The sequence below is a fragment of the Dryobates pubescens genome, chromosome 33, assembly GCF_014839835.1.
Source record: "Dryobates pubescens isolate bDryPub1 chromosome 33, bDryPub1.pri, whole genome shotgun sequence".
Lineage (NCBI taxonomy): Eukaryota > Metazoa > Chordata > Aves > Piciformes > Picidae > Dryobates > Dryobates pubescens.
This window is the reverse complement of record NC_071644.1, coordinates 7695612-7708842: the sequence shown is the minus strand read 5'-3', so window position 1 is coordinate 7708842 and position 13231 is coordinate 7695612. Positions and strand designations below refer to the sequence as shown.

The 13231-nt window shown below is 49.7% G+C and overlaps 1 protein-coding gene across 1 annotated transcript; it reads left to right on the top strand.

The window, feature by feature from the left end:
• Window positions 1–5342: 5342 nt before the first annotated feature.
• Window positions 5343–8589, top strand: FNDC10 (fibronectin type III domain containing 10). The gene has a single exon (XM_054175798.1). The coding sequence runs from the start codon at window positions 5530–5532 to the stop codon at window positions 6217–6219; it is 690 nt and encodes a 229-aa protein (XP_054031773.1). The 5' UTR covers window positions 5343–5529; the 3' UTR covers window positions 6220–8589.
• The last annotated feature ends 4642 nt before the right edge of the window (window positions 8590–13231 follow it).

The window sequence follows — 13231 nt, the reverse complement described above, 5'->3', positions numbered from 1 at the left end:
ACAAAGAGGTGTAGACATGGCACCTTGGGACACGGTTTAGTGGCCATGGTAGTGTTGGGTGGACAGTTGGACTTGATGATCTTAGAGGCCTTTTCCAACCTTAGTGATTCTGTGCTGCTTTAAGACATCCTCTGCTCCCACCAGAGCAAGGTGGGAAGGAGGTTAGCCTGGGCTTTGTGTGGAGTAATGCAGAGGTGAGAGCTGCCCATGAGCACCAACAGAAATAACCACATGCCAACCAGTGTATGTGTGCTTGTGAGCCACTGCATCCTCTTCCTCAACACCTTATCCCAGCTAAGTTAAGAAAGCCAAAGGCAGAGCACCCCATCCATAGGGGCAGCAGCAGTTCAGCTGCAACCCACCACTTAAGATGAAAAGAGCTCTCCCAGCCCTGCAAAGAGGCATTGGACCTGCAGAGCATCCTCTGTGCGTGCTTCTCCTTTTGTCCCAGCCTTCTCCTGGCTCAGAAATCCAGGGGTGGTCCAGCTCCTCTATGACCTAAACCATTTCATCTGAGAGCTTCAGCAACACCCCAAGTTAGGAAAGCTTCCTCACCTCCCATTTTGCATCACTCCCTAGAGCAGCCTGCTTTAAGCAGAGAGATGTCCAGACCATGGTGTGCACACAGATCTCCAGAGGAGACACATGCCCTGGGCTCATTCTGCTGCTTGGTACCTTTGTGGGCAGAATAAGCAAAGGTGCCAAAAGCAGGACAGCAACCAGAGGCTGTGCCAGGGAGAGCAGGCAAAGATCTCTTAGCCTAATGCCAGAGCTGCTCACACAGCCCACTAAGGAGCTCACTGCGAAGCTGTGCTGGGGTTTCTGACACCCAGAATGGCTTGAAATGGTTAATGCTGCATTAGTGCTTTACATTACCAACCTTGCTGCATGATGCAATGCTTGTCAGCCTCCACTGCTGCTATAAATAGCACGTTCAGAACAGATCAGCTGGAGTGGTTCAGATGCATCCTAATCAGAAATGCCTTTAACTCTCAGCGGGGCTGGGAAGATGTCACTGTGTCACAGTTCAGTGCAGGACCTGGAGAGTTCAGCCTGGAGAAGAGAAGGCTCCAGGGAGGCCTTACAGCAGCCTTCCAGTACCTGAAGAAGGCTGCAAGGAAGCTGGGGAGGGACTTTTGACAAGAGCTTGTGGTGATAGGATGAGAGGGAATGGATTGAAGCTTGAGGAGGGCAGATTTAGACTGGAGATTAGGAAGAAACTCCTTACATTGAGATTGGTGAGACACTGGAACAGGTTGCCCAGGGAGGTTGTGGAAGTGCTCAAGTCCAGGTTGCATGAGGCCTTGGGCAACCTGGTCTAGTAGAAGATGTCCCTGTCCATGGCAGGTGGGCTGGAACTAGGTGGTCTCTAAGGTCCCTATCGATCCAATCCGTTCTATGATCTGTGACCAACACAGTCTGTGGTGTGAGCTTCAAGCCCAAGCTGCCCCAGCAAGGTAGGCAGGCAGAGCTCTCTGACCCCTGAACCTCATTCACTCCTCTTGCCTTCATCTCTTCACCAGGGGCTGTCAGAGAAGGTAAGTTCAGACCTTACTGGAAGTGAATCAAGCGCTGGAAATAGAACCACGGTGGGGGTGAGGCAGCCTGCTGATTCAGAGAGGCTGCAGGAGCTATCTAAATTAGGAGGCACATTCTCTGCTTTTGCCTGTCTAGGATGAGTAATCCTCAAAGTTATGACTTGGAGGGCACTGTAGCAACTCAGCCCTAAATGTAAAGCTCCCTCCTAGGAGAAATGCTTTAGCAACCATATGTCGCAGGCTGCCCTCAGCATCTCTGCTCTGGGGATTGTCTGCCCTGGCTGAATCCAAGACTAAAATTAGCACAGTGCTGCAAAAATGGTTAGCTGTGGGTGGTTAGTGCTTCCTTAGCTGGCCTGCAGCAAGCTGCCCCTCTTTCAAGACTAGTTGATTGTTTCTTTTAAGAGGAGATGAAAGGGGAGACGGCAAACCCAAGGGAGAAAGATCAGAAAACCTGTGGTGCTGTGTCTGTCTGAAGGCCTCTGAGGCAATAAGGGATGTTACTAATTCTGATGTGCTGCCTGGGGGGGGGTTCACTCAAAGCAAAGAACAGTGCTTTGCTTCAGTGGCAAACTGTTGAAGCAGCAAGTGAGAAGTCCAGGCTGAGTTTTATTGCAGGCTGGGGCACAGCAAAAGGTTTGAGGAAACAGCTGGATTACCACGAGAGCAAACAACCACACAAAGTGTTCACATGAAGCCAGTGCTGGCAAAAGGACCAAGCCAGAGCATGTGGGTTTGCTTGTCTCTTGCATGAATGATTGGGGTTTGCTTAGACACTCAGTGCAAGGGAGCAGGCTCAGGTGCTGTTACCCTGTGCTGGTGTCACAAAGGTTTGGTTGGGTTGCTCTTTATTTTCTCTGGGATCCCAGTGAAATGTAGCTTAGACTTCTGTGAACAAACATGTTTCCAGGGTTCATGTGGTGTCCAAGTGGTTTGGCCTCACCTTTAGCCAGATGATGAGAATGAACAGCAGATTCTCTGCCCTTCCAAACAAAGGCATGGCTGAGGAACACATATGCCTATTGATTAGGCAAATGAAATCCCTGTTTAATGAAGCCTATCTCTCTGCAATCCACTTACTTGGAAACCTGCTTAGGATGATTAGGTTCATTCATTTCCATGGCATCTTCTAGGGGAGGTTAAAATGTGACAATCTAATGGGAGTTTAATGAGATGTTTTCTCTGAGACATCTGAAAATAGCTGGAGGAGAACATGCCCTAAACCCTTGTGTACTGCAGGTGTGGGCTGGCTGCACATCCCCAGGCCAAATATTTTCCTTTCCTGTACCAAATGTCAGCTCCCTCTGTTGGATCTCCCGACAGAAGAACTCGAAGGGGCACTGCAAATCACAAGCAGTATCAGAAGCTGGTGGCAGATCTCTCCCCTGGTCACTGAAAAGATGACAGCTCTCAAGGGCAGTCTGCTCTTAATAGTAGTTACACAAAGATTAAGGGGGCACAACTTGCTTGGTGTGGCTCCAAACATCCCCTGAACACCCACACATCGCTCAGGAAGAGTTGTCAGAGCTTCAGTTCTGCATCCTGGCTGGAACTTCCAGAGGCAAGTTTGCCTTGGCCGCCAAGAAGTGCCTTCAGCAGCACACCACCTCCTATGCTGGGGTAACCAAGGGGTTTCTGAGGACAGCAGCATTTACTACAACCTCAGCCTCTTTTTTTCTATGCTGATCATTTTCCCACTGATTGCTATTGATACCTCTTGGCATCAAAAGAGCTTTGTAGCAACTAACAAGCACCCTCACTCTTAACACTACATTTGCTTAAGAGCTAGATGTGGAAAGAACTTCAAACACTTGACATTTAAATTGGGTTTAAAGATTTTTGTTGTTGTTGTTTGATCAGAAACCACAGCCTGTAAAAAAGGCAATTCCATTAAAAAAGGGCCAAATCCAATAACCAGAGAAGGGCCACGAGGATGAGCAGAGGGCTGGAGCACCTCTCCTGTGAGGACAGACTGAAGGAGTTGGGGCTGGAGAAAAGAAGGCTCCGAGGTGACCTCATTGTGGCCTTCCAGTATCTGAAGGGGGCTACAAGAAGGCTGGGGAGGGACTTCTTAGGATATCAGGTAGTGATAGGACTAGGGGGAATGGAATGAAGCTGGAGGTGGGGAGATTCAGGCTGGACATGAGGAAGAAGTTCTTCACTGTGAGAGTGCTGAAGCCCTGGAATGGGTTGTCCAGGGAGGTGTTTTAAGACCAGGCTGGATGAGGCTCTGGCCAGCCTGATCTAGTGTGAGGTGCCCCTGCCCATGGCAGGGGGGTTGGAACTGGATGATCCTTGTGGTCCCTTCCAACCCTGACTGATTCTGTGATTCTATTTTTGGTCATTTTGATGTCCCCTGCCTCAGAAACCCCAAACTATCCCAACAATTTCCACGTTGCTGCTAAACTGCACTTTGTCTATATTTAAGTAACACCCTGCAGTGAAGTCCAAGCCTTGTAACTTTTGTTTGGGTTGGAGGGATTTGGTTGTTTTTGTTTTGGGGGGTTTGTTTCTTTCTTTCTTTCTTTTGCTTTGGTCTTTTTGGAGTTTCCTTGTTGAGGCAATGAAACAAAAAGAGGCTTCAGAGCTTTATTTTTGTTGTAAGTTCTCTATAAGCCAGTAAAGACCTCTAAAGAAAACCCAGCTGGTGACCTGCAGGTTTTGTGCTCCCAAACAGGTAAGGCAGTGAAGAAAAACGACACCACTGTGTTTAGGCACATTTCTAGGGGGTTTAACCATCAAACATCCTCATTGTTTTACCTTACACATTAAATCTACACCATGCTTAGGTTCTGCTGTTAAAAAGCCTGAAACAGGCTCTATGTAAAACTTGATCAAAACACAAACCAACCAACCCACAAATCACAGTGGGGGTTTTCTTTTTGTGTGTGGAATGAAACCAGCAACTCAGAGAAGACTTAAAGCAGCTTTTACCGATGGAACTGTTCAAAGCCTCTCCAAACGTCACTCTGAGTAAGTGTTTTTAATGTGTTTTAATCGGGGATCTTTTGTTTCCACATTTAAACGAACCTATGCCACAGTGTAAAGCTTTTCAAGGTCATTCAGAAAGCACCGTGGTGAGGCTTGGAAGGATGGAGCACTGCTGTCTCCTTCAGCCCTCTCCCGTGCTGCAAAATCCCCAGCTGGCTCTGGATCGGGTGGATGAACGGTGTGAGCTGATCCTGCTGCAGAGAGGGGGGAAATGGCATGTCTAGAAGACAGGAGGAGTATCTTTTTCCTTTGGTTTCACGGACTAGTGTGCACTGAAGACTTACAGCTTCACCCCAGCTATCAGCAGACCTCCTGGGGGACTCAGGTCTTTCTCCCTGTATTGCATCCTTGACGAGTTTCTCTGAATTTCCGATCCCAAGGGGTTAAAGCAGCCCAGGTCTGCAGATAAAGCCATTTAAATAAATCAATAAACCAATACATCCCTCTAACACCCGCTTTGAACAAGTGCGCTTCAGCAGCTGGGGAGCTGTCACTTCTACACGCCTGCCCCGGACCAAATCTCTGCTAGTTGTGAGCCCTCGGCGGCAGAGACACCCCCCGGTGCCCGAAGCCGCTTCACCTCATCCCTTGGGACGCAGCTCCACGGGACCTGCGCAGCGCATCCCGGAGCGATGCCAGATGCAGAGCTCAGTGAGGGCGAGACGGAGGGGGCTGAGCCGCCTCCAGCCAGCCCTCATCGGGGGGGCGCAGCCCTCGGGGCACCCAAAAACGGCCCACCGGGGGCTGCGGACTCCCCGCCGGTGGGGTCAAACCCGGAGCCTCTCGGGGTCGGATCCGGGGCTTTCCCCCGCCGCCGGTCCGGAGCCGGCTGCGCGTCCTGTGCGCGCTGCCCAGCGCGGCGAGTGCCCCGCAGCCCAGCGAGAGTTAACGGCGGAGCCGCCTCTCCATTGGCGGCCGGCGGAGCGGCTGCGGTGGCCGCGTTTATAACCGGCGCCGCTCCGCCGGTACCGCGGCTCGGCTCCATGCCGCGGCGGCCGGTATGCCCAGCCTGCTGCCGCCCTTCCTTGCCCTGCTCTGCTTCGGGGCGCCGGCGCCCGCCCTGAGGGCTGTGGGACCAACGCCTCCCGCTTCACCGCGGCGGGCCGAGGCCCGGACCGAAGCGGCGGCGGCGGCGGCGGCGGAGGAGGAGCCGTGGTGCCCTTACAAGGTGTTGGCCGAAGGCTCGGCGGGCGGGCGGCTTTGCTTCCGCACTCCAGCCCGCGGCTTCCAGTGCTCGGCCCGGGCCTGCCGCGCCCACCGTTCCCCGGGCGGCGCCTTGGTGGCCAACGTGCTGCGCAACGGCAGCGTCCTGCTGCAGTGGGGGCCGCCGCGCCCCGCCGCCGGCCTCCGCGGCTTCGCCCTCAACTGCTCCTGGGACGGGACCTACACGCGTTTCCCCTGCGACAGCGTGGAGCTGGGCGCTGCCTGCCGCGACTACCTGCTGCCCGAGGCGCACGGCAGCGTCCGCTACCGCCTCTGCCTGCAGCCCCGCGTCGCGCCGCCGCGCCCCGCGCCCCCCGCGCACTGCGTGGAGTTCCGCGTGGAGCCGGCAGCCATGCGGGACATCGTGGTCGCCATGACGGCTGTGGGGGGCACAATCTGCGTCATGCTCGTCTTCATCTGTCTCCTGGTGGCCTACATCACCGAGAACCTCATGAGCCCGGCCGCTGCTGCCCCGCGCCGCGCCTAACCCGGGGGAAGCGGGAGCGGAGCGGGGCCGAGCCGACAGCCCCGGGCGCGGAGGACGCTCCAGTGGCTACCTCCGGGGTGCGGAGGCTCTCCCGGCTCTCTCGCCAGAGCGCTTCTTTGCGGCGAGCCCGGTGCCGCGTTCCCGGCGCTTCCAGGGGAGGTGGGGAGAGGTTCAGCCAAACTCTGCTGGCAGCGGTTGTGCCCAGGGTGTTGTTTGAAACGCTGGGTGGCTTGGGTTCGCCTTGCCCAAACTTCCAGGATTTGGGGTTTTCCTCAGTATTTGCAGCTCTTCTTCCTCCTAGGGCAGCTTTTCCTGAGCCCTGCGTGGTCACTGAACTCTTGGGATCTCAGTGGATTGAAAGTAAATAATGGCAAAGGTCCACAAGTGCCAGAAAAATGTCAGTTCTTTAAAAGCAAGCAGAAGGTCTCTCTTGAGAAGACTCTCCAGAACATCCTTGTTTTAAGCCTATGCCTAGAAATCCCCTTGATCTTAGAAGTCTGCTTGGATTGATTGATTTATTTATTTGTTTCTTTTCCCGAGGGAGAATGTTGTTTAAAATCTGCGGGAGGACAGACTGGTGGTACCACAACCCCCATAGCTACGAGCGATTTTGGTACAAATCCCACCTAAATCTTGTGGCTTAGGTGGGTTTTGTATCATGCTTTATGATGCTCACAAAACTTGGGGGACCTAGCCTGGCCACTGTCTGGGCAAACAAGGGAGTTTCTGGTCAGCTCAAGTGACCCATCAGCATCTTTACACCGACCAAACCTGCTGCTTTTCTCCCTTTAGATGTTGGTAGCTTCCACACAGAGCGATTTTTTGCAAGTGGCAGATTTAGTCTGAAAACTCCATTTAGTTGTGCAAGTATGAACCCATTAGAATTAATGATAAAGTTAAGTAGAGTGTAACTGAGCACCATCACTTCCCGCTGAAACCCCCCCTCTTAGGAATGCTGTGTGCAGCTGCACTAAGGTAAAGGAACAAAACCAACCTCTTGAAACACAGATGTCACTCACGTTGTAGCCGAGCGTTTGGAGCACAGGGACACTCCCCTTGTTAACTGCTCACTCAATGCTGTAGTCTGTAGGGATTAGCCATACTTTAGTATTAATTCTATTGTGCCTTAGTGCTGAGAATTTGTCCCATTTCTATTGGTAGATCTGTTCCTGTAGTCTCCGTAGACAAATGTATCTCCCTGAGTGTGTTTTTTGTCTCTCCAAGTGGTTGTTGGTTTGTTTGGTTTTAAAGAAGAGAAGAAAAAGCCAAACAAACCAAACCCAGACAAACTTAGACTGGTCATTACTTGAACTTTAATATGTACACAAAATAGAGTCAGTTACCATCTGAGAGGTGTTTACTGAGCTAGTTTTTACTTAAGTGTTGTATGTAGTTGAGTGCTGTAACAGAAAATGACTTTGTATCACTTGAAACTGAGCACCTAAAGCAAAAGGCAGGGGAATGGCTCTTCTGTAGAGGGGTACTGCTATTCACATGCCACCTGTTCCTCATCATGTGAGCTGTTTGTGTAAATGTTTATCCCTGTGGAAGTGGTTTGTGAAGTGTCAGCTTGCTAGTAGAGGGTATAGGAAGTTTATAGAACGCTGAAGAAAATGCATTGTTGGTACTCTTCATAACCCCTTTGGTCATCTGCTGAGGAACTGAAGGTCTGTCGTTCACCAGGCAGAAACTCCTTTCATGTGTTTGCTGCTCTTGCTTTGTTTTCTTTCTCACGTGCAGCTGACTCCAAATTTGAAGTGTTCTCTTTTATTAACTCTCCTCTGTACTTGATTTAAGCAGCCTGACAAGACGCAGCGTGGCAGGAACAGGAAGATGATGTCATTCATTGACACTGCAGGACAATGCCATAGTTTTTCCTTTTTTATCCCTAAGGACGCTGACTGCTGGGGGAAAAGGAAGGCAATCAGTGTTTTTAAGACCATTCAGACAAACTGCAGGTAGTGATTCAGGGGATTTGAAGCAGTCAGTTTGGGTCAGAGGTCTCTTAAAGGTTTCAGGTCAGGCTTTTCTGTCACGGTTTCTGCGCAGGGCTGTCGGAGTGGCACTGATTCCTGTACATCTCTGTCAGCTTCTGTCAACCAGTGTTAACTGTTCTGTTCTTCATCCTGTCATGAATTGCCAGATGTGAAAATCAAATGTATCAATAATGAGCCTTGTACCACCTCGGCATTGACCTTAATAAATGAAGAGAACAATGGAAAGAAGTGAAAGCGTCACGAAGGGCTCAGGATCTTGTTTGACTCAAAGCAAGCAGGTCTGTCCTGCTGTCAGTGGTATTCCACTGTGACAGTGTTAATGTGGAAATGAAAGGTTTCTCCTCTGAATTCTGGCATTACCTAGATCCTAATGTAGGGGGCCTGGCACTTGGGGACATGGTTTAGTGGCCATGGTGGTTTTAAGTTGATGGTTGGACTCGATGATCTTTGAGAGCTTTTCCAACCAAAGCAATCCTGGGTTCTGTGAATGCTTGATCTTTGTTTACTAGAGGTTTACACTGTGGGAAATTCAGGTTAGAAGGGAGCTCTGGAGGTCATCTAGTTCAGCTTTGAGTTCCAAGCAGGGTCAGCTGTGAAATGACACCAGGTTACTCAGGGCTGTATGCAGGCCTTGAAAACCTTGGGGGACAGAGATTCCACAAGCTGGGCAAGCTGTTCTGCTGCCTGAACTCCTGGTACTGTCCCATAAGTGCAGGGGAAAAAAAAAGGCTTGGGCTACAGAGATCATCTGGGCCTGTCTGAAATAGTCCTATGAGGCAGGAGGTCACAGCACCTGGAACAAGGAGCTCAGGATCTACATCTCCAACAGCATGGGGAAAAGAGGTGCACTGCTCAGGATGAGGGTTTCAGGCTTTCAGATCTGGGAAGCCAAAAGTGAATTTCTGCATGAGAACTCTCTGAACCAAACCATTTGTTGTGGTATCCAGGTGTCTTTGGCTTTGAATAGAAGTCCCCCTTATTTCACCTTTGAGTGAGCTGCTCTTTGCTCCTGAATCATTGCTTGTGATTCAAGCCGCTTCATTTTGCGTGCAGCCAGCATTGCTCACTGCTGATGTAAGGCTGAGGGAACTGAGGACCAGGCTTAATTTACAGCTTTGGATGTGGCTCTCTTCACCTCAGCAGGTACAGACAAGGGTACAGTTACCTGCTAAGCCAGCACCTGGGAGATGCTGGAGGGACATGATTTGTAGGCATCTCACATCTCCATGCCTCTGTCTCTGTGAATTGCATCACAACAGCTTGCTGTGCAGAGGACAGACAAGATGAAAACATGTAGAACAAGAATCTACCTCCTGATGGAGGGAATTTGTAATTCTCTAAAGGATGATTCCATTTTTTTTCCTTCCTTTTTTTTTTTAATCCTTTTTTGGGGGGTTACTTTTCCCCCTTTCCATGCATTATGAATGGGCTGTGGGAAACAATGGTCTCCCGGGGGGGGTGGTGGTTTTCTGCATTAATTTTGAGTGGATTAAATTTTAATGGCCTGCAACTTTGCATCTGGAAAGGAAAACCAGAATATTCCCCATTTTGTTTTGTGTGACTCCAGCAAAACAGCTGCTGACACACTGATAGCTGTGGGGTTTTGGTTTGTCTTTCAGCATGGCTATTGGACTTTCCTCTATCACAAGTACAGACATTTGGGTTTGGCAATCCTGGGGAGAATGACTTGGTGTTGATTTGAGTCCCACAGTGAGACTGCACAGGTAAAGAAGGCTTTATCCAGCATTTGCACCAATGCCCAAAACAGAGGGAGGTGCCTTCTAGAGCTAGGCTCAATCCTGGCCTGTCCAGGCAGCAGTGCAGAAGTGGCAGGAAGCTGATTTATAACTGCCAAGAAGCTGGATGTCCTCCACCTTATGCTTTGGGAACAAGTGGAAATAACTTCTAATGCAGCTACACTTTCTCCTTAGTGCTATACAAGTAGCTGGGTATTCAAAATCCAGATGGTGCTACTCTGAGGTGGTGTCTGGCCCTGGTTTATCTGGTGATCTCCATTACAAACATCAAGCTATATCCATTGCTGGAGCAGTTAAACTGGATAGTGCTACATTCATTAACAAGCTGCCTTTTTTGTTTCCCCTGGCCCTGTGCTAGATGTGGTGGAAACACATTGGAACATTGATGTAAGCAGTCTGACCCCAACTTTGAATCTTCTAGAGGAATCAGCCTCTGCCTCAGGCAAAGAATCTCTCTTAATTCCATTATGATTGGTTTTACTTTATGGTGCTGCATAAAAGCAAGGGCTGCTTCAGCTTTCTTTGGAGGTGCAAAGGAAAGCTGATATTTTGCTTCCATGGAGACCTGGAGTTGGAGTCTTACAAGACTGCAAAGTGCTGCTCTGTTTCCCCAGTGTGTTGCAAAAGAAAGGCCTGGAAGAGTGGGCTGGAAGGGGGGAAAAAAATTGACAGCTAACAGTTAACTGTGTCACATTGCTGCTGAAGGCTTAGGAATTACAGCAGTGACGCTTGGGCTTGGCTTTTTCTTGCAGTTTTAGACTGAGCAAATATACCCTGACTGGTATTGCACCATCACAGGTCTGGGCACTGCCTCTCCTGGGCTTCACACATTGTCTCATCTCACCAGGGGAAAGAAAAAATTGCCCAAGCCTCTTGTTTTGTTTTCACCTGAAAGATTGTTTCATTTTCTGATGAAGAAATGAATTGTCAGGAAGCACTGAATGTATGAGGGAGATGCTCTGCAGGGAAATGTCAGGGGGATAGTGGGAAAAGGCTTTCTGTGGAAGGTGCTGGAGGGAAAAGCCATTTGTGCAAAGCACAAGGGGAGGGAAGAAAGAATTGACTGGGAAGCAGTGGAGGGGAAAGAGGTGGAAGATATTTGTGGGAAGTGCTCAGGGGAAAGAAAAAGCTTGGAAGTGCTGAGGTGACAGTGAAGGCACAGAGGGGCAAAAAGTATAAATGGGAGGGCTGAAAAAAGAAGAGAATCCTGCCTCACCATGTGAAGTTCAGCTGGGCTGGGCAGTAGAGTTGTTTCTTTGACATCCTGATCTTGTCTCCTGTGTTTCTCCCTGCTCCCACCATGCAGAAGTGAGCAAGATGAGGAAGGCCTTGGAGAAACTGCAAGCAATGAGCAGGAAGGACCTTCAGGCTCTTTAGGAGGCCAATGACACAAATGCCATAAGAGGGAGGAGAAGGTCCCGGGACAGTGGCACTTCTGCAGAGGCAGGGCCTGGGATGCAGACCTGCAGTCCCTGCTGCTCCTGAGCCTTTTTGCTGTCTGGAGTAGCCTGGCTGTAGGCTGGCTGCAGCTTTCTCCCTGTCTTTTGCTGGGAAAATGGGAAGCATTCTTGCCTTAGATTGGTGCTGCAGGGTGACCTTGTGTCTCTTTGGGGAAGACATTCTTATCTTTAATGTCTTTTCTGTCTCCTACCTCCTTCTCTAGATTTTATTTATGCCTTTCAGACATGAAAAATGACAGAACACTTCTCTTTTTTTTAACCAAGAATAAAATTTGTTTCCTGATCTTTGCACTTTTTTAAAAGATACTATCCTCCTTTTTGTCTCCTTTGTGTTCTTTTTTTTTTTGGTGTGATTTGATCTGCCATTAATCTTTGTCTTATTTTCCACATTTCCTTTTGTTCTGTAGTGTAGCTGCAAGTTTACCTTTTAGATTGTTTATATCTTTTGTAGCTCTACTTGTATGGGAGGAAAATTCCTCAGCTATATCCAGCTGGTTATTCTGTCCCATGTTATCCTCTCCTTCCTTTAATCACTTCATTCCTGCTGTCTCTGAATTTTCAGGTAAGGAGTGTTGTCATTTTTTTGGAGGTGCTTTGCTCATCTATTCCTTGCTGGACCTTGTTTCTCTGGAGGTTCTTTATAAGAGCAAGCAAAGGCAGGAGAGCACTGGGACCAGTGTGCAATTATCTTGGGTCTTTGTGACCCAGATTTCTGCTCTATTGAAAGAAAACATTTCCTGGGATAAATGCAGCAGGAGATGGTTATTTTGGTTCTTGCTTTTGGAGTATATATCTGTCCTAAATTCTTCAGCCCTCAGGAATCTTTGGTTTGCAAGCTCTGTGTCTTCAGCTGTTAAGCCCAGCTCACACTATCAGAGGTGTACCTGGAGCTTTTATCTTTGGAGCAAGGTTTCTGGAAAGGCTTTTAGGCATTTTTTAAGGAAAAGCTCATTTGTAAATGTCCTGTCAGGGAGTCTTTCCTTTAAAAGATTTTTTTTCATTTGGCTAGGAAAAAAACCCCCAGGGATTTCCCCTCCCCCATTTATTTTCTGCTCTTTAATCAGTCAGACAGTATTGTTTAGGAGTTTGGGGGTTGTTTGCAGACAGTGCTGTGGGAGCAGAGATGGAGCTGGGGACTGACCCAGTGTCAGACCAATCTGCTGCTTCTCAGGGGGGCTTCAGTTCTCCATCCAAAAGCTTCTTTTCCGGGGCTTTAATCCGTGGTCCAGCTCGGTGGAACCGCTGCAACATTTGGCTGCCATCTAGTGCCGAGGACAAAAAATAGCCAGAAGAGAGCTTTTCAGGAAAAAAATCCCAATACAGTCGTCGCTTGAACCGCATTCTTCTGAAAATGAAGCGATAGAGTCCGCGGCTCGCATCGCCAGGCCGAGGGCAATTATCCGGTGGGAAGCAAAGAACTGGAGCACGTCTGGGAAGAAGATGAGAAGGCTCAAGGCCCTACATTGTAAATTTGGAATCACTGTGGACGAAAAAGACCTTTAAGGTTACCGAGTCCAAGCCTTCTCTACCTCTGCCAAGTCTGGTGCTAAACCCACGTCCCTCAGCACCACACCTCTGCGGCTCTGAGACCCCTCCAGAGTTGGGGCCTCAGCCACCAGCCTGGGCAGCCTGTGCCGGGCTTCGAGAACCCTTTCAGAGAGGAAGTTTCTTCTCGAACCCAACCTAACCCCATCCTTCCCTCGCAACAAGCGCTGACAAGTTCTGTGCTGTTCTCACGGCCCAGGCCACCAGCCCGCGGTGCTCAGGGCAGAGCGAGGGGCGGCGGAGCCCCCACGCG